Genomic DNA, 21,058 nt, shown 5'->3' on the forward strand with positions numbered 1-21,058 from the left:
TGCCTCCATCCATTTTGATTGGCCTAAAATTTGCCAAAGAGTGTAGTGAGTCAAGATGGTCGACTGCTCTGAGCGTCTGTGTTTGTAACCATCGAAAAAGCCGCTCTAAGTTATTTCTCAAATAAATGACAAATTACGCATCTTGGTCTGTGTAATTGCACATCCCTGGCTATTTTTATTTGAAAGTTTTATTTCAGTCAAAATATACAAATACAAATGTAATAAACACCATGGAAATGCAGGAAGTGATGTGGCTCTGTGCCCCGGACCTGACACGAGCTGTTTCCACGACTGACACCAGGAAAGTAATGGGGCGATTTTCACTTTTTTGTTTTTGTTTTGAGGCAATAAGGATATTTTTAGTTTACTTACACACTTGATATTTTGCACTTTTGTATCTAAAACCGTAAATTAAGCATTTTTTATGTCCAAAAAGTTGTTTATACATGTTTGCTGTGTGTTTTGTATGAAAGAAAGTGAATATTATTTTATTTTTTGATTTGTATTTCTGGTCCTATAGCTTTTATTACAGCCATATGACACATTTACAGTATGCAGATTGTGAAATAACAAGTTGTACTGAAAAAAAAATATATGTATAACACTTCATTAGGGGGTAAAATTGGGAATTTTAATAGCAAAATTAAGAAAAAAATCTAGGCGAGGACAAATGTAGTAAAATTGCCCTTATGTCTGGAAGGGTTTATGTCAAATACCAAAGCAGGTATCACCACCAGGCCAAGTTACAGGTCAGATCTGTGTGTCTGTCTGTTTTTCTAGGTATAGACGCATCAAGAATCTCGGACTTCCGGTCATTGCGCAATCCATACTGGTAAGGATTTTCCGAAAAAGTGAGCATCAAACCACCAGTTTCCCAGTGGGATGTTCTAACACCGGAAAACAGCTCGAGAAATTTACAAAAATGTTCGCTGCAAACTCGGGATGATTTAGGCAGTCAAAGGTTTCCTTTTTGGTCCTCCCCGTAGATCAATCCTGCCCTTCGCCTTTCGCTATTTTTCAATTCCGTTGGGAAGGAAAACAGTTTGAACGGAGGTTTGCAGTCACACACATCTGATTCTCTTATGCATTTATGGAGTTTGCAAACAAATTTCTCGAGCCATTTTCCAGTGTTAGGACATCCAACAACCACACAATTATGATGCCTGAATCCCAAAACTAAAATATGACAATATCAGAACCAGAAACAAAAGTGATATGGTTCCAAAGACTTGAAAAGATCGACTTTGTCAGTAGACACGTCTTACTGGGAAAACAAACATGGAGGTTTGATGCTCACTTTTTCACAAAATCCTTCCCAGTATGGATTGCGCAATGACCCGAAAGTCCGAGATTCTTGATGCGTCTATTTTTGAGCTATAAAATCACCTGTAACTGAATAAATGTAAGGTAAAGCTGTTTAACGTCACACTGTGGATCATTCTAAGCGTAAAAATCCTTCGTAGGTGAACTTGTCTTTCGTCAAAACAAGGACATACCCCTTTATCCATCCTCCCTTTCCCATTATAACTCTCTCTCCGCACCCCGTCTGCACCTAACTCACCCATTGATTTAGCTTCTCGTCCCGTTACGATCTATGTCCCACTAAAGCAGGAATCATCTAGCGCTTTGTCCTTGTTTGGAGAGCCATTTGTCTCCTCTTCCTCCTCTCCTGCAGCGAGGTCAACAGGGGACAGACTCATTGACTTATGCAAAGAAGGATCACTGAGGGATACAGTGGAATAATATGAACATAATGGGGGACGTATTAGGTTTGGGAATGAACATGGGAAGAGCGGAGAATTAAAAGATGCACGGGGAATTTGAAGGATTTGAAGAGGCCTGTTGCTTCTCGATAATTTTCTCTGAATAATTAAAAGAAATTGTTGAATTGCAAATGTGGATCCTTTTTTCTTTTTCTTTTTTTTTTACTAAGTTTGAATGCAGATAATTTCAAATAATGTTTCTTAATTCACGCTGAGTTTTCTTCTAATGGACGGGAGTAAAAAAAAAGAGAGAAAATTATATATATACTAGTATTATTTGAGTATTGAGAGATTTTTGGACCTCAAATTCGCAGCCGCTTCCTCATTCAATCTGCAGTTATACCTATAGAAGTAGCTTAAAGGTGCATTGTGTAACTTTTCTGGTCCATCAAACGCTTTTCTCCGTGGAAAATGATATTACTTTGTCTGGAATGTTTCACAGTTTGGCATTGAACCTTCCTGTCCTCATGGAGACCAAACAACACCCTTTTCTCTATTTTTGAGCTATAAAAACACCTGTAATTGAATAAATGTAAAGTAGACGTGTTTAATGTCATACTGTGGCACATTGCAGGCAGAGCAATGACATCTCCATAGAAACAAGAAGGTGACGGACCCCCAACCAAAAAGTTACTCAGTGCACCTTTATCGCTGGGTTTACACTAACTGCAGGGCAGGCTTGAGTAGTTTGAAAGGGTTATTTGCAGATTGATGTACATCTTGTGTGAGTGAATACAGTTCTTAAAGTTGCATTACGTAGCTTTTTGGTTGGGGGTCCATCACCTGCTAGCCTGATTCATCAGCCGGTTTCACTTCATGGAAACCGTCTGACCTCACAGCGTTAGGATTCGTTTGCTCAACAGTATGTGGGTACTTTTTTAATTTAACCAATCGCTGCTGTTTGGTCGTGACGTATGTAATGCCCCAAATCCCTTAGGAAGAAGGGCAATAACGTCTTTTCCCTGGTTAAAATTCTCCAAACATTCTCTTTATTCCGGCTTTAAATCCTCGATCTCGGGAATCGTTGCCAACACAGAATGTCTGTCTTCGTCTACATCAGGGGTGGGCAAACTTTTTGGCTCGTGGGCCACATAGGGTCCTAAAATTAGACTGAAGGGCCGGACAGAAGGCAGGACATGACGTGTTAAGAGCTCAGTTTCATTACATTCATAATTTATGTAGGTCATAGGAAATGCACTACAATTTTGAAGTGAAAGATACAGAACACATATAAATGTATAGACCTGTTCCTCTACACACCACAGATCTATGTGTACAGTGAGCTGACCTCGCACATCACAGTTAGGCCCTCACACACCTGCAAGTGCAGTCAATCAGACTCTGTGATTTTGTTTGCATTGAGAATCTCATCAAGAGTCTATGAGTTATTCATGTTTAAACTTCACCAAATTAAAAGCCTTATATCTTGAACACCACTATTTCACTCATGGTCTGAATAACTCCTGTAGGAACACTTTCCCAAAAAGCCTTGCGGCCAACATAATACGCCGCAACTCAATGTATATATAGTGCGCCATCTACTGGGAAACATCGGAAATGCAGGAAAAATAAAACATCAACAAAGTTTATTATTGTAATTTATTCCAGTTTGGCGGGCCGGATTGAAAGGTTTAAAGGGCCGCATACGGCCCCCGGGCCGTAGTTTGCCCACCCCTGGTCTACATCCATCTTGACCGCTTTGTTTACTGTTGTGCTGTACCACAAAAGGGACCCAGAGAGGCGCAACAAGTTTGACGTCATGGCTTCACAGCTCTTTGCTGATTGGCAGGTATGTGGTCTACAACTTCCCGGGTTCCTGCAAACCGTCTAGTGCAGGGATGCTCAATATGTCGATCGTGATCTACCAGTCGATTGCCAAGGTCGTGTGGGTAGATCGCTGTGTCTCGTCTCGGACTCGCGTTTGGACTCGGTCTTGTCTCTCACTCAAGGTCTGACACTCAACAAGTGTGATCATATTTCATTACGGCCGCTGCTGTTGGCAATAAACTTGTAGCGGGTGCAGGAGCGTGTGGGGCGTCTCAGTGCAGCCTGTGCGCTCATTTGAAATCCGCGGAGACTCTACGGCACATCACAAACACACACGCTCCCTATGCACGGCTCGTCTGCGACAGCGTGTGCCCTCGTGTCGTAGCGTTCATCACAGGGCAGGTTCAACTTCCTAAACATCCTACCTGTTCATCTGCCTCACGTCAGCACGCCGCCCCTCGCCTTTTCACGCTCTCGCTCCTTCCTGCGTACAGCGAAAACAAGCCCCTCCCACAGTGCGGCTGATTAGAAGAGCAAGACGAAACGTGAAGCAAAAACGAGTCTAAATTTGTGTTACAGTGTTGGCACATAGCAGGTCTACAGCATAGAGCGGATCTACAGAACAGACCTACTGCCACATTTGGCTGAAGTTTGCCTAACAAAAGTGCACAAATGCATCTGTGTTTGTCACGATGTGCGTTATCGTTTGGTAAACGTGCAGAGGCTGGTAAATATCACTGCAAAACCAGAAAAGAATGCAACTCCAGTTTGGAACTTTAAAAAAAACAGGTTTAAAAATCTTCCTTCACTTTTTTCACAGTTTTGTGTAAAGTGCCAGAGGAAGTTCTCTTAAAGAAGGGGTTCTCAAACTGTGGGTGAGGGTCCAAAAAAGGGGCACAGAGTGTTTCAGTGCAGTTTGCTTGGCTTTGTATTAGGTAGATCATTTTGACTTGGTCATTTTGTAAGTAGCTCGCATGCTGAAAAAGTGTGAGCACCCCTGATCTAGTGTTTTCTGATTCCTGACCTAGTCGCTGGAGAGAAATGAAATTGAGCGGAGGCACCAGGTGGCACCAGCCTGGCTAGTTTCTATTCTTGTTTCTATTTAGATGTCATTGCTCTGCCTGGATTGTTCCACAGTGTAATATTAAACAGCTCTACCTTACATTTATTAATTTACAGGTGGATTTATAGCTCAAAAATACCTAGAAAAACAGGCATTCTGACTGTGAGCAGGTCACCTCTACATGGATATGACTTCTAACTTGGTCTAGTTTAGTCTCCATGAAGATGTTCTTTTTAAGGAAAATTTATTATTTTAATGACCAATGTTCTTATGACCCCCCCCCCCTTTTTTTTTTTTTTTTATCAGAGTTTTACTGAATCTATTCTTGCATTTTGTATTGTCTGTTTGTCCAGTGCCCTCTCTATGTCCAGTAGAAATCATCTGGTTTGGTTGGGGAAAGTGGCAGGTGAAATTATAGGCTTACAGCAGGACAGGACTACAACAGAAGAGTAATTTGCAAAGCCCAACAAATGATGAAGAGCCTTGACCGCACGCTCCTTGAGGAATTTAACCTTTTTCCTTCTGGGTGGCGTCTGAAAATGACCCGGATCAGAATTCAGAGAGCTCGAACTTACTTTATTTCTGAAGACATAACTAAGATGCTTATTTTTTGCTTATTTCTTATTTTTAAGGGAATGTATGTCTGCATTGTTGAGTTGAAAGTTGGAAAGTGGATAGAAAGGTGGAGAAAAGCTTTTGACAGACCTTCGAACAGAAAAGTTACACAGTTTTAACCGCATGTGAGTAAGATCTTTGTTTTGTTTTGGCAGATGCAGAGGGGCGCAGGCTGAAGAGTATCCAGCGGAGCACGGAGACGGGTCTGGCTGTGGAGATGCCCAGTCGCACCATCCGTCAGGCCAGTCACGAGTCCATCGAAGACAGCATGAACAGCTACGGCTCCGAGGGGAAGTGAGTACTGAGACTCTCATTTCTCCCTGCAGTGTTGGGAGGGTGACTTTTAAAACGTATTCCCCTACAGATTACAGATTACATACCCCAAAAATGTAGTTTGTAACGTAATCCATTAAATTACTTAAAGTGAGTAAAGTAATCTGAATACTTTGGATTACTTGATTTGCTGTAGAGAAGCAAAGACTAAGATATCGTAACATAAGATGTTTTGTCTGGTAAAAGAAAATGAAAAGGCCGAGTCTTTACTCAACTGGATTGAAAATATTATTGATAAAAGAGGAGGAGACATGGGCCGCGCAGCATGGTCGAGTCCTGTTTAAATCCTGCTTTAGACCTGGTTTAGACCTGGGTTAGTCCTGGTCTAGTCCTGTTTAAATCCTGTTTTAGACCTGGTTTAGTCCTGGTTTAGTCCTGGTTTAGTCCTGGTTTAGTCCTGGTTTAGTCCTGGTTTAGTCCTGTTAAATCCTGTTTTAGACCTGGTTTAGACCTGGTTTTAGTCCTGGTTTAGTCCTGGTTTAGACCTGGTTTAGTCCTGGTTTAGTCCTGTTAAATCCTGTTTTAGACCTGGTTTAGACCTGGTTTAGTCCTGGTTTAGTCCTGTTAAATCCTGTTTTAGACCTGGTTTAGTCCTGGTTTAGTCCTGGTTTAGACCTGGTTTAGTCCTGGTTTAGTCCTGTTAAATCCTGTTTTAGACCTGTTTTAGACCTGGTTTAGTCCTGGTTTAGTCCTGGTTTTAGACCTGTTTTTAGTCCTGCCTTAGACCTGGTTTATTCCTGGTTTAATCCTGGTTTAGTCCTGGTTTAGACCTAGTTGAGAACTGGTTTAGTCCTGGTTTAGACCTGGTTTATTCCTGGTTTAATCCTGGTTTAGTCCTGGTTTAGACCTGGTTGAGAACTGGTTTAGTCCTGGTTTAGACCTGGTTGAGAACTGGTTTAGTCCTGGTTTAGACCTGGTTGAGAACTGGTTTAGTCCTGGTTTAGTCCTGGTTTAGACCTGGTTTAACATCCGGCAATGAGTGGAATTACCGAGAGGGAAAAAAAAAAGGGATTTCGGCCCAAAATGTGAAAACAGGAAAATACCTCCGTGTAATCCATTTATTTCAACAAAGTAACTGTAATCCAATTACCACTCACTGAAACAGTAACTGTAACTGAATACAGTTACTCATAATTTGTACTCTGATTACGTAACTCCGGTACATGTAATCTGTTACTCCTCAACACTGTCTACATCAAAACTGACCCTAAACCTTGAACTTAAAGTGGGGTTTTACACTTCTATGGGGCATTAAAGGTGAACTAGTATGTAACTTTTCCAGTGGAACGTCTCCATGGAGGTGTTACTGCTTTATTTTGAATATAAAAATCCACAGAGACGAACAGATGACACTTTTACAGTACAATAAAAGGTAAAAGCTCCATGTTTTCTGCTCTGAGTTCGCCCTCCCTTTGCTCAACCCACATTAAGTCCTGCACCGGGTCAGGTTCCCACAAAATATTTGCTGGGTTTTTAACGTTTTTGAATTTTACAGGCGGGTAGTGATTACACACGGGCAGACAAACGGGAGAAAAATATTTGACGTTGTATTTCCAGAATGTTTGTTGCCCTGGAAACATGTGTCATTTCCCGGTCTTTTCCAGGAACGATGAAAGACCAGGCTGAGACTTTACTGTATCTATTACATAAAACCATCAGCAGAGGTGATCAGCTCGGCGGCTGCTCTCCTGGTTTCCGGGTTTAGTCCGGGTTTAGTCCTGGTTTAGTCCGGGTTTAGTCCGGGTTTAGTCCTGGTTTAGTCCGGGTTTAGTCCTGGTTTAGACCTGGTCCAGTCCTGATGTAGTCCTGGCAATCGGCTCTGTGGTTTCGGCGTGTATGTATTTATAATTCGCTAATGACACTGGTTTAATCCTGGTTTAGTCCTGTTTTAGTCCTGGTTTACTCCTGGTTTAGTCCTGGACTAATGGCTGACCCCGATTTATCACAGACACGGGACTGATCCCAGGACTAAACCAGGACTAAACCAGGACTGAACCAGGACTAAAACAGGACTAAACAAGGTCTAAACCAGGACTAAACCAGAACTGAAGCAGGAGTGAGTGTCAGGATGGACCCACAGGTGTGCGCCTGCGTAGACCATCAAGTGACCGCACAAGAAAAGACATCTCAAGTCCAAGATTAGTCCTGGTTTAAGCCTGGTTTAATCTTGGTGTAGTCCTGATTTAGATCTGGTTTAGTCTTGGTGTAGTCCTGGTTTAGTTGTGGTTTCGACCTGGTTTCGACATGGTTTTAACCTGGTTTAGACCTGGTTTACACCTGGTTTAGTCCTGGTTTACACCTGGTTTAGACCTGTTTTACACCTGGTTTAGACCTGTTTTAGACCTGGTTTAGACTTGGTTTAGAACTGGTTTAGACCTGGTTTAGACCTGGTTTAGTCCTGGTTTAGACCTGGTTTAGACCTGGTTTACACCTGGTTTAGTCCTGGTTTAGACCTGGTTTAGACTTGGTTTAGATCTGGTTTACACCTGGTTTAGACCTGGTTTAGTCCTGGTTTAGCCCTGAGCGGGATTCATGATGTCACGAATCTCGTACCCCCACTTAAAACATCCCCACTACAGCACTAGTCCTGGTTCAGTCGTGATTTAGTCCTGGTTCCGTCCTGGTTTTGTTTCGGTCCAGACTTACCCGTTCTTCCACAATCCAGTGATAATTAACTTAGCTCTGATTGCTTTACCCCGTGAGCTCGTGGCTCGCTAAGTTTGACTCATTATGTTGTTTCAGTTTCATAACCATCATAGTCGGTCGCTATGGAAACGTGGGCCTGTTCCTGTCCTGGTTGCGACGCCTGGAATCCAACGTTTACAATAAGTCAAGAGAAAGGCTAGTTTTGTTTACAGTTCGCTTTGCATATTTGGACTTGGGTAACAGTCAAAGAGACTGTACCACTTTTTTTTTTTTTTTTTTTTTTCTTTCAGCTAATAAAAAGGTTTGCGTAGCTCCAGTACAGATATATTACACGAGCAGCTCTTAGGATCAAAGTGGGACTCCTTTGTGCTGTCTGCGTTTAATAGCCCACTTTACAACTGATGTCACAAGCTGAGATAAACAAAGCGGCAGTTTTTGGAGCTTTCTGCCATGTTTTAATGTTGTTCTCTCGTGAAAAACCTGCCCGAGGAGGTTGTAGATGTCATTCACGCATATTTGAGTAATGTAGGGATCTCTACCAGGCCCTGTTTAAACCCTCCTCGTCGTTAGCTTTGAGATTCGGGGTCAGCCCTTTGTTCCCACAGCCCTAGGTCTCCTCATTTCCTTAAGACTTTTCTCAAAATTAAACTAAGTCAAGTCGTTTTTATTTTTATACTGTATTTAAAGGGATGATTCAGAGCGAAGGTGGGGACTTGCAGGTCGTGACTTGGACTCGAGTCTGTTTTTAGGACTTGACTTGATAAAATGGACGAAGACTTGGGACTCGACTTGGGACTTGAGAAGACTCGAGAAGCACCTTTAAATCTGAATTCTTTCTATCTTGATCATAATGATTCACACTAAGATCTTGTCAAGACGTTTAAAAAGGAAACATTTACTAAATTAATTTATACAACTTTTATAAACTCTATAAATATTCACATATAAATATACTATGATTTTTTTATAAGTACAATTTATCTTAAAATTCATATAAATTGCACAAATCTAGCTATTTATATTTGGTACTTTTTTGGTTTAAAGACTTGAAATGTCTTGAAGCTCAAAGCAGGCGACTTGGACTTGACTTGGACTTATGGGCCAGTGACTCGAGACTCGACTTGGACCTGCCCGTATTTGACCTGGGACTTGACTTGGACGTGAGGTTAAAGACTTGAGACTTGCAAAACAAAGACTTGGTCCCACCTCTGATTCAGAGTCATGCAAAACCTCCCGGTCCGCGGTATTTGATCAGATGTTTGTATGGATAATAAGTTGGGTGTAATTGACGACCAAATTGAGAGAAATGGGGATAAAATCTGACGCAAACTGATGATAAAGGAAATGTAGGAATATATGGCCTAATTTTGAAAAATAAAAACAAACAAAAAAACTTAGAGCTGTGGGAACATTGACAGGCTCCCTGAGATTCTGCACAATTCTCCGCCGTCAAGCCTCACACAACAATCTTCCATAAATATATAAAAACATGATAAAAACAAAAACAAAAACCCAAAACAATACACGGCAACTTAACAAACCTGATGTGACCGTGCAGTAGTTTCATTAGAGCGACAGCGCTCTAAAAACATTGATATAAATGTGGCAAAATAACTGTAAAATAAAAAATAAATGTTGAAAATTTTAAAATATGATCTCGATTTGGCCGGTGGTCTTGGTCTTGTCTCAGCCTTGGCCTTTTAAAATCTCGGTCTTGTCTCTTTCTCGACTCTCAGAGGTCTTGGTCTTGTCTCGGCCTCGGCCTTTTAAAGTCTCGGTCTTGTCTCGGTCTCGACTCTCAGAGGTCTTGGTCTTGTCTCGGCCTCGGCCTTTTAAAGTCTCGGCCTTGTCTCGGTCTCAACTCTCAGAGGTTTTGGTCTTGTCTCGGCCTCGGTCTTGTCTCGGTCTAGGCCTTTTAAAGTCTCGGTCTTGTCTCGGTCTCGACTCTCAGAGGTTTTGGTCTTGTCTCGGCCTCGGTCTTGTCTCGGTCTAAGCCTTTTAAAGTCTTGGTCTTGTCTCGATCTCGACTCTCAGAGGTCTTGGTCTTGTCTCGGCCTCGGCCTTTTAAAGTCTCGGCCTTGTCTCGGTCTCTACTCTCAGAGGTCTTGGTCTTGTCTCGGCCTCGGCCTTTTAAAGTCTTGGTCTTGTCTCGATCTCGACTCTCAGAGGTCTTGGTCTTGTCTCGGCCTCGGCCTTTTAAAGTCTCGGTCTTGTCTCGGTCTCGACTCTCAGAGGTCTTGGTCTTCTCCTGGTCTCGGGACCCTGTGGTCTCAGACTGGTCTTGGTCTCGTTTAGTGCAGCAGCAGCAGTGAAAAGTGCTATTATTAAGCATTTTTATTTATGGAAACCAGGGAGTTTGCAAAACTCTGGTCTGTGGTTGTGAAAAAGTGCTCATAAACTGATCACGGTGAATAATTAAAATGTTCAAAATGTAAGTGAGAAGAAACTTCAGACCACTGACAACGGTTTAAAAAGAACTAGTTTCATTTTTCATGTTTTAAAACTGTGAAAATCAGATAAGAGCTGTAATTCTCTTGGTTCAGTCCTGGCCTAGTCTTTTTCAGTTCTTTTTTTTTTTTTTTGGGTCTAGTCCTGGTTCCGTCCTGGTTCAGATCCAGCTTGGCCCCGTTCCTGGTCTTGTTCTGGTTCAGTTCCAGGTTCTGCTCTGGTTTAGTTCTATTTCGGGACGTTTCTAGGTGGGAACACAATCCGGGACGGTGGACTTAAATGAGTTTTAATTACTGAACAGACGAGTCTTTGGAGAGACACGGGACCTCGGGAGAGCGGAGGTGCAGACGGAGGAGAGTGAAAGGAAACGTGGTTTACAGATAAAGGAGCACTGCGGAACTTTTCTGGTGCTTTTCTCCATGGAGACGTTATTGCTGTGCCTGTCATTAAACAGAACCATTGAGACAAACAAGGTCCGTGTATCATTCGTTCTTTTGAAGTTTCAATTAAGAACGAAAATCAGTAAAATGGAAAAACACGTTATTATTTAATTATTCCGTTTTAGATTTCGACCTCTATTTCCAATATTTAATTTAAAGTTTATTTCAAATAACACCAATTAAAACCAGTCTCAGTGAAAAGAAAGAAAGAAAACAAAACAAAACTAAACTAAACTAAAACTATTTTCTTCATTATTTGTCTCCAAAACCAAAATGAAAAAACTGATAATGATTAGTTTTTTCACTTTTTGATTTTGTGTTTAAATGAAGAATGGAAAAAAAAAAAACAGATAACGGCCGTTTCCCGTGTCTGTGACTTAGATTGCGATGCTGAACTGAACCAGGACTGAACCAGGACTAATCCAGGACTAAACCAGGACTAAACCAGGACTAAACCAGGACTGAACCAGGACCGAACGATGACTAACACCCAAATGTGCGCCTGCGTAAACTGTTGGGTGATCAGGACTGAGACCGGGACCAGACCAGGACTGAGACCAGGACTGAGATCGGGACTAAACCAGAATTGAACCAGTACTGATCCCAGGACTGAACCATGACTAAACCAGGACTAAACTGCGACCAAACCAGGACTGACCCACGACTAAACAAAGGTCTAAACTAGGACTAAACCAAGACTGATCCCAGGATTAAAACAGGACTAAACCACGACTGAACCCAGGACTAAACCAGAACTGAACCAGGACTAAACCAGGACTGATGCCAGGACTAAACCAGGACTCAACCAGGACTAAACCAGGACTGAACCAGGACTAAACCACGACTGAGCCACGAATAAACCAGAACTTATCCCAGGACTGAACCAAGACTAAACCAGGACTAAACCACGACTGATCCCAGGACTGAACCAGGACTGAACCCAGGGCTAAATCAGAACTGAACCAGGACTAAACCAGGACTAAACCAGGACTGAACCAGGACTAAACCAGGTCTAAACCAGGACTGAACCAAGACCAAACCATGACTAACGCCCAAAGGTGCGCCCGCGTAAACTATCGGGTGATCAGGAATCCCGTGACCGGGATTGAGACCAGGACTGAAATTGGGACTAAACCAGAACTGAATCAGTACTGGTCCCAGGACTAAACCAGGACTAAACCAGAACTGATCCCAAGACTGAACCATGACTGAACCAGGACTGAACCAGGATTAAGCCAGGACTGAACCACAACTAAACCACGACTGATCCCAGTACTAAACCAGGACTAAACCAGGCCTGAACCAGTACTAAACCAGGACTAAACCAGGCCTGAACCAGGACTAAACCAGGACTAAACCAGGCCTGAACCAGGACTAAACCAGGACTAAACCAGGCCTGAACCAGGACTAAACCAGGACTCAACCACGACTAACCCAGGACTAAACCAGAACTGATCCCAGGACCAAACCAGGACTAAACCAGGACTAAACCAGGACTAAACCAGGACTAAACCAGAACTGATCCCAAGACTGAACCATGACTGAACCAGGACTGAACCAGGATTAAGCCAGGACTGAACCACAACTAAACCACGACTGATCCCAGTGCTAAACCAGGACTAAACCAGGCCTGAACCAGGACTAAACCAGGACTCAACCACGACTAACCCAGGACTAAACCAGAACTGATCCCAGGACTGAACCACAACTAAACTATGACTAAACCACGGCTAAACTACGACTAAACCAGGACTGAACCAGGACTAAACCAGAACTGATCCCAGGACCAAACCAGGACTAAACCAGGACCAAACCAGGACTGAACCACGACTAAACCACGACTGAACCAAGACTAAACCCACACAAACAAATATTTCTGAAAAATCTCCCTTACTCCATAACAAACCACGCCAACCATTTCCATTTCAGCCGCAAAAAAAAAATCCCAAACTAACTTCAAATCCTGACACACTCCCTTTCGAGTTTACAGTTCAAAGATGGCCTCCGCGTTCACCCGGGTTGTAAAGTCCACTCTAGAGTCTTATATTCTGTCTCTTATCCTTCATATCCATCGCTTACATAACCGCGCACAGACAGACAGACAGTTGCATCACTCACTCTCCTCCATGAATATTAATATCTCATTTATTTCGGGAACTCAAATCCTTATTATAAGCCCGAGGTTGGAGCGCGGCTGGATTGTGGCCCGATTCCAAATATGTAAATGATGTAATTTTATTATTTTTTTTCCCCCTCTTCCTGTGTGTGACTTCCTGTTTTGGTTGTTCCGTGTTTTGGAGAGACAAAGATAATGGCTTCCGTATCTCCCCCGGGCGAGTGGATTTTTGATCATGTGAAGTGCGGCGTTAATGGAAGCAAATATTGAGGATCAGACCAGAACCAAACCAGGACTAAACCAGAACCAAACCAAGACATATTTGAAATAGTATTATCATAAAATTTCAAACTTCATGGCCTGATTTAGTCCTGTTTTGGTTCTGGTTTGGTTCTAGTTTAGACCTGGTTTGGTCCTGGTTTAGTCCTTGTTTAGTCCTGGTTCAGTCCTGTCTGGTTTGGTCCTGGTTCAGTCCTGATTTAGTCCTGGTTTACTCCTGGTTTGGTCCTGGTCTGGTCCTGGTTTAGTTCTTGTTTAGTCCTGGTGTGGTCCTGGTTTAGCCCTGCTTTAGTCCTGGTTTGGACCTGGTTTAGTCATGGTCTGGTTTGGTAGTGGTTTAGTCTGGTTTAGTCCTTGTTCAGTCCTGGTTTAGTCTTGGTTTAGACCCGGTTTGGTCCTGTTCTGGTCCTGGTTTAGTCTTGATTTGGACCTGGTTTGGTCTTGGTTTGGCCCTGGTTTTGTCCTGGTTTAGTCTGGTTTATCCTAGTTTGGTGCTGGTTTAGTCCTTGTTCAGTCATAGTTTAGTCCTGGTGTAGTCCTAGTTTGATCCTAGTTTGGTCCTGGCTTAGTCCTGGTTTATTTCTGGTGTAGTTCTTGTTCAGTCCTGGTTTAGTCCTGGTTCTGTCCTGGTTTGATCCTTGTTTCTGAGTCTATATTATGTAAATTTTGATGCAGATTTTGTTCTTTTCCTCTTCCTGTGTGTGACTTCCTGTTTTGGTTTTGTGTTTAGTTCTAGTTTAGACCTGATTTGGTCCTGGTTTAGTCCTTGTTTAGTCCTGGTTCAGTCTTGTCTGGTTTGGTCCTGGTTCAGTCCTGACTTAGTCCTGGTTTACTCCTGGTTTGGTCCTGGTCTGGTCCTGGTTTAGTATTGGTTTGGATCTGGTTTAGGCCTGGTTTGGTCCTGGTTTAGCTGTGCTTTAGTCCTGGTTTGGTCCTGGTCTGGTCCTGGCTTAGTCTGGTTTAGTCCTGATTTAATCCTGGTTTAGTCTTCATTTAGTCTTCATTTAGTACTGGTTTGGACCTGGTTTAGTCATGGTTTAGTCCTGGTGTGGTTCTAGTTTAGCCCTGCTTTAGTCTTGCTTTGGTCCTGGTCTGGTCCTGGTTTAGTTCTTGTTTAGTCCTGGTGTAGTCCTAGTTTGATCCTAGTTTGGTCCTGGCTTAGTCCTGGTTTATTTCTGGTGTAGTTCTTGTTCAGTCCGGGTTTAGTCCGGGTTTAGTCCTGATTTAGTCCTGTTTTGGTTCTGGTTTAGTTCTAGTTTAGACCTGGTTTGGTCCTGGTTTAGTCCTTGTTTAGTCCTGGTTCAGTCTTGTCTGGTTTGGTCCTGGTTCAGTCCTGACTTAGTCCTGGTTTACTCCTGGTTTGGTCCTGGCCTGGTCCTGGTTTAGTATTGGTTTGGATCTGGTTTAGGCCTGGTTTGGTCCTGGTTTAGCTGTGCTTTAGTCCTGGTTTGGTCCTGGTCTGGTCCTGGCTTAGTCTGGTTTAGTCCTGATTTAGTCCTGGTTTAGTCTTCATTTAGTCTTCATTTAGTATTGGTTTGGACCTGGTTTAGTCATGGTTTAGTCCTGGTTTGGTTCTAGTTTAGCCCTGCTTTAGTCTTGGTTTGGTCCTGGTCTGGTCCTGGTTTAGTTCTTGTTTAGTCCTGGTGTGGTCCTGGTTTAGCCCTGCTTTAGTCCTGGTTAGGACCTGGTTTAGTCCTGGTCTGGTCTGGTAGTGGTTTAGTCTGGTTTAGTCCTGGTTCAGTCCTGGTTTAGTCTTGGTTTAGACCTGGTTTGGTCCTGTTCTGGTCCTGGTTTAGTCTTGATTTGGACTTGGTTTGGACCTGGTTTGGTCTTGGTTTGGCCATGGTTTTGTCCTGGTTTAGTCTGGTTTAGTCTTGGTTTAGACCTGGTTTGGTCCTGTTCTGGTCCTGGTTTAGTCTTGATTTGGACTTGGTTTGGACCTGGTTTGGTCTTGGTTTGGCCCTGGTTTTGTCCTGGTTTAGTCTGGTTTATCCTAGTTTGGTGCTGGTTTAGTCCTTGTTCAGTCATAGTTTAGTCCTGGTGTAGTCCTAGTTTGATCCTAGTTTGGTCCTGGCTTAGTCCTGGTTTATTTCTGGTGTAGTTCTTGTTCAGTCCTGGTTTAGTCCTGGTTTAGTCCTGGTTCTGTCCTGGTTTGATCCTTGTTTCTGAGTCTATATTATGTAAATTTTGATGCAGATTTTGTTCTTTTCCTCTTCCTGTGTGTGACTTCCTGTTTTGGTTTTGTGTTTTGGAGAGACAAAGATAATGGTTCTGTTTCTCCCTCGGGCCAGTGGATTTTTGATCATGTGAAGTGCGGCGTTGATGGTTTTTCCCTTTTGCTGTTGGAGGTTTTGGAGTAAATATTGGAGCATGAGGGTCACACCGACCAAAACTACACGAGGATTCAAACCAGACCAGAACCAAACCAGAACCAAACCAGGACTTATGCGAAATAGTGTTTTCATGATACTAAAATTTCAAACTCGATCTTGATACTAAGGAATAGAATCGATCCTGGGGTTGTCTTGGTTTGGTCCTTATTTAGTCCTGGTTTAGTCCTGATTCAGTCCTGGTGTAGTCTCGGTTTGGTCCTGGTTTGGTCCTTGTTTGGACCTGGTTTGGTAATGGTTTAATCTGGTTTGGTCCTGGTTCAGTCTCGGTTTAGCCCTGCTTTAGTCCTGGTTTAGTCCTGATTTAGTCTTGGTCCAGTCATGGTTTAGTCTTGGTTTAGGCCTGGTTCTGTTCTAGTTTAGTTGTGGTTTGGTCCTGGTTCAGTCATGGTTTAGTCCTAGTTTAGTCCTGTTTTGGTTCTGGTTTATTTCTGGTTTGGTTCTAGTTTAGTCCTGGTTTAGTAGTGTTTTAGTCCTGGTTTGGTCCTGGTTTGGACCTGGTTTGGTAGTGTTTTAGTCCTGGTTTGGTGCCGGTTTAGTCCTGGTTCAGTCTTGATTTAGTCCTGGTTTAGACCTTGTTTAGACCTGGTTTGATCTTAGTTTAGTTTTTCTGGTCCAGGTTTAATCCGGTTTGGTCCTGGTTTGGTCCTTGTTTAGCCCTACTTTAGTCCTGGTTTGGACCTGGTTTTGTCCTGGTTTAGTCCTCATTTAAGTCTTGATTTAGTCCTGGTTTAGTCCTGGTTTAGTCCTCATTTAAGTCCTGAGTTAGTCCTGGTTTAGTCCTCATTTAAATCCTGGTTTAGTCCTTGTTCAGTCCTGATGTAGTCCTGGTTTACTCCTGCTTTAGTTTTGATTTAGTCCTGGTTTAGTCCTGGTGTAGTCTTGGTTTGGTCTTGGTTTGGATCTTGTTTAGTGCTGGTTTGGCCATGGTTTAGTTCTGTTTTGGTGCTGGTTTAGTCCTTGTTCAGTCCTGATGTAGTCCTGGTTTACTCCTGCTTTAGTTTTGGTTTAGTCCTGGTTCTGTCCTGGTTTGATCCTTGTTTCTGAGTCTATATTATGTAAATTTTGATGCAGATTTTGTTCTTTTCCTCTTCCTGTGTGTGACTTCCTGTTTTGGTTTTGTGTTTTGGAGAGACAAAGATAATGGTTCTGTTTCTCCCTCGGGCCAGTGGATTTTTGATCATGTGAAGTGCGGCGTTAATGGTTTTTCCCTTTTGCTGTTGGAGGTTTTGGAGTAAATATTGGCGCGTGTGTGAGCTGTGGGTGCGTTTGCTCGTACGGGGGAGTGGGTTTGGTAACTGGAGGAAAAAAGAAAATAAGAAATAAATCAGATTTTCAGCGTTTTTCAAAAAATTGGTGTCAGGAAAAATATATAAACCCTTTTCTAACGCATTCAGATCAGTTTTAGTTAGTCCTGGTTTATTCCTCATTTTGTCCTGGCCTGGTCCTGGTTTAGTTTTGGTTTAGTCCTGGTTTAGTCTTGTTTTATTTTTGGTCCTGGTTTAGTCCTGGTTTGGTTCTGTCTTAGTTACGGTTTAGTCCTAGTTTAGTCCTGGTTTAGTCCTAGTTTAGTCCTGGTTTAGTCTTGGTTTAGTCCTGGTTCGGTTCTGGTTTAGTTCTGAATTGGCCCTTGTTCAGTCCTGGTTTAGTTCTGGTGTAGTTTTGGTTCGACCCTGGTTTGGTCCTTGTTTAACCCTGGTTTAGTTCTAGTTTAGTCCTGTTTTGGTACTGGTTTAGTCTTGGTTTGATCCTGGTTTAGTCCTGGTTTTGTTCTAGTTTAGTCCTGGTTTGGTTCTAATTTAGTCCTGGTTTGGTCCTGATTTGGTTCTAATTTTGTCCTGGTTTAGTCCTGGTTTGATTCTGGTTTGGTCCTGATCTCATCATGGTTTAGTCCTGTTTTGGTTCTCATTTAGTTCTGGTTTGGTTCTAGTTTAGTCTTGGTTTAGTCCAGGTTTAGTCCTGGTCTCAACCTGCTTTAGTCTTGGTTTGGTTCTGGTTTAGATCTTGTTTGGTTCTAGTTTAATCCTGTTTTGATTCTGGTTTAGTTCTGGTTTAGCCCTGGTTCAGTCCTGGTTTAGTCCTGGTTTGGTTCTGGTTTAGTTCTCATTTGGTCCTTGTTCAGTCTTGGATTGGTCCTGATCTGATCCTGTTTTAGTCCTGGTGCAGTTTTGGTTCAGTCCTGGGATAAGTTCTGGTTTATTCGTGGCTCAGTCGTGGTTTAGTCCTGGTTCAGTCCTGGTTTAGTCCTGGTTTGGTCCTGTTTTTATTCTGGTTTAACCCTGGTTTAGTTTTAGTTTAGTACTGGTTTAGTCCTGATTCAGTCCTGGTTTAGACCTGCTTTAGATCTGGGTCAGTCCTGGTTTAGTCCTGGTTTAGTTATGGTGTAGTTTGTGGTGTAGTCCTGGTTTATCCCTGGTTCAGTTCTGGTTTAGACCTGGTTCAGTCCTAGTTCAGTCCTGATTTTGTCCTGAGTTAGTCCTGGTTTAGTCCTGATTCAGCCCTAGTTCAGTTCTGGCTTGGTCCTGGTCTCATCATGATTTAGTCCTGGTTTAGTCCAGGTTTAGTCCTGGTTTAGTTTTAGTTTAGTCCTGATTTATTCCTTGTTTAGTCCTGGTTTAGTTTTAGTTCAATCCTGGTTTAGTCCTGGTTTAGTTCTGTTTAGTCCTGTTTTAGTCCTGGTTTAGTGGTGTTTTAGTCCTGATTTAGTCCTGGTTTAGTTCTGATTTAGTCCTGATTTAGTCCTGGTTTAGTCCTGATTCAGCCCTAGTTCAGTCCTGGTTTAGTCCTTGTTAAGTCCTGATTTAGTCCTGGTTTAGTCCTGGTTTAGTCCTTGTTAAGTCCTGATTTAGTCCTGGTTTAGTCCTGCTTTAGTCCTGATTTAGTCCTGGTTTAGTCCTTGTTAAGTCCTGATTTAGTCCTGGTTTAGTCCTGCTTTAGTCCTGGTTTAGTCCTGGTTTAGTCCTGTTTAGTCCTGGTTTAGTCCTGGTTTAGTCCTGGTTTAGTCCTGGTTTAGTCCTGGTTTAGTCCTAGTTTAGTCCTGGTTTAGTCCTGGTTTAGTCCTGTTTAGTTTAGTCCTGCTTTAGTCCTGGTTTAGTCCTGTTTAGGTTTAGTCCTGCTTTAGTCCTGGTTTTAGTCCTAGTTTAGTCCTGCTTTAGTCCTGGTTTAGTCCTGCTTTAGTCCTGGTTTAGTCCTGGTTTAGTCCTTTAGTCCTGTTTAGTCTGTTTAGTCTGGTTTAGTCCTGGTTTAGTCCTGTTTAGTCCTGGTTTAGTCTGGTTTAGTCTGGTTTAGTCCTGTTTAGTCCTGGTTTAGTCCTTTAGTCCTGGTTTAGTCCTGCTTTAGTCCTAGTTTAGTCCTGCTTTAGTCCTGGTTTAGTCCTGGTTTAGTCTGGTTTAGTCTGGTTTAGTCCTGGTTTAGTCCTGGTTTAGTCCTGGTTTTAGTCCTGTTTAGTCCTGTTTAGTCCTGGTTTAGTCTGCTTTAGTCTGGTCCTGCTTTAGTCCTGCTTTAGTCTGGTTTAGTCCTGGTTTAGTCCTGGTTTAGTCCTGGTTTAGTCCTGTTTAGTTTAGTCCTGGTTTAGTCCTGGTTTAGTTTGGTTTAGTCCTGGTTTAGTCCTGCTTTAGTCCTGTTTAGTCCTGGTTTAGTCCTGTTTAGTCCTGGTTTAGTCCTGTTTAGTCCTGGTTTAGTCTGTTTAGTCCTGGTTTAGTCCTGGTTTAGTCTGGTTTAGTCTGGTTTAGTCCTGGTTTTAGTCTGGTTATTTGGTTTAGTCCTGGTTTAGTCTGCTTTAGTCCTGGTTTAGTCCTGTTTAGTCCTGGTTTAGTCCTGGTTTAGTCCTGGTTTAGTCCTGGTTTAGTCTGGTTTAGTCTGGTTTAGTCCTGGTTTAGTCTGGTTTAGTCTTTAGTCTGGTTTAGCTGGTTTAGTCCTAGTCCTGGTTTAGTCTGGTTTAGTCTGGTTTAGTCCTGTTTAGTCCTGGTTTAGTCCTGTTTAGTCCTGGTTTAGTCTGTTTAGTCCTGGTTTAGTCCTGGTTTAGTCCTGCTTTAGTCTTGGTTTAGTCCTGGTTTAGTCCTGGTTTAGTCTCTTTAGTCTGTTTAGTCTGGTTTAGTCCTGGTTTAGTCTTGGTTTAGTCTGGTTTAGTCCTGCTTTAGTCCTGTTTTAGTCCTGGTTTAGTTCTAGTCTGGTTTAGTCCTGTTTAGTCTGGTTTAGTCCTGGTTTAGTCCTGGTTTAGTCCTGGTTTAGTCTGTTTAGTTTAGTCCTGGTTTAGTCCTGGTTTAGTCCTGCTTTAGTCCTGGTTTAGTCCTTTTAGTCCTGTTTAGTCCTGGTTTGTCCTTTAGTCTTTAGTCTGGCTTTAGTCCTAGTCTGGTTTAGTCTTAGTCCTGGTTTAGTCCTGATTTGCTTTAGTCCTGGTTTAGTCTAGTTTAGTCCTGCTTTAGTCCTGGTTTAGTCCTAGTTTAGGTTTAGTCCTGGTTTTTAGTTTAGTCCTGCTTTAGTCCTGGTTTAGTCCTCTTTAGTCTTGGTTTAGTCTGGTTTAGTCCTGGTTTAGTCTGCTTTAGTCCTGGTTTAGTCCTGTTAGTCCTGGTTTAGTCCTGGTTTAGTCCTGGTTTAGTCCTAGTCTTTAGTCTTGGTTTAGTCCTGGTTTAGTCCTGGTTTAGTCCTGCTTTAGTCCTGGTTTAGTCCTGCTTTAGTCCTAGTTTAGTCCTGCTTTAGTCCTGTTTAGTCCTGCTTTAGTTTAGTCCTGGTTTAGTCTGGTTTAGTCCTGGTTTAGTCCTGGTTTAGTCCTGGTTTAGTCCTGCTTTAGTCTTGGTTTAGTCCTGGTTTAGTCCTGCTTTAGTCCTGGTTTAGTCCTGCTTTAGTCCTGGTTTAGTCCTGGTTTAGTCCTGCTTTAGTCTGGTTTAGTCCTGGTTTAGTCCTGCTTTAGTCCTGGTTTAGTCCTGCTTAGTCCTTTAGTCCTGGTTTAGTCCTGCTTTAGTCCTGGTTTAGTCCTGTCCTGGTTTAGTCCTTAGTGGTTTAGTCCTGTTTAGTCTTTAGTCCTGGTTTAGTCCTGGTTTAGTCCTGGTTTAGTCCTGGTTTAGTCTTCTTTAAATCTAACCCTTATGCAGAACAATAATGCACCAAAAAATACAGCAGGTTTTCTCCTTCTCTCTGTCTCTTTATCGCTCTGTTTTCTCTCCATCTTTCTTCTGTCTTTCTTTATCCCCTCCCTCCTC

The 21,058-nt window shown here is 42.6% G+C and overlaps 1 protein-coding gene across 1 annotated transcript in view; it reads left to right on the forward strand.

The window, feature by feature from the left end:
- Positions 1–21,058, forward strand: part of rims4 (regulating synaptic membrane exocytosis 4) — an 87,786-nt gene that overhangs the window by 26,142 nt on the left and 40,586 nt on the right. Inside the window, exon 2 of the mRNA XM_055160655.1 lies at positions 5,364–5,502. Coding sequence (XP_055016630.1) covers positions 5,364–5,502 — 139 coding nt within the window. The remainder of the gene's footprint in view (positions 1–5,363; positions 5,503–21,058) is intronic.

The sequence above is a fragment of the Boleophthalmus pectinirostris genome, unplaced genomic scaffold (genome assembly GCF_026225935.1).
Source record: "Boleophthalmus pectinirostris isolate CB_2022bp ecotype Guang Dong unplaced genomic scaffold, ASM2622593v1 HiC_scaffold_3, whole genome shotgun sequence".
Lineage (NCBI taxonomy): Eukaryota > Metazoa > Chordata > Actinopteri > Gobiiformes > Gobiidae > Boleophthalmus > Boleophthalmus pectinirostris.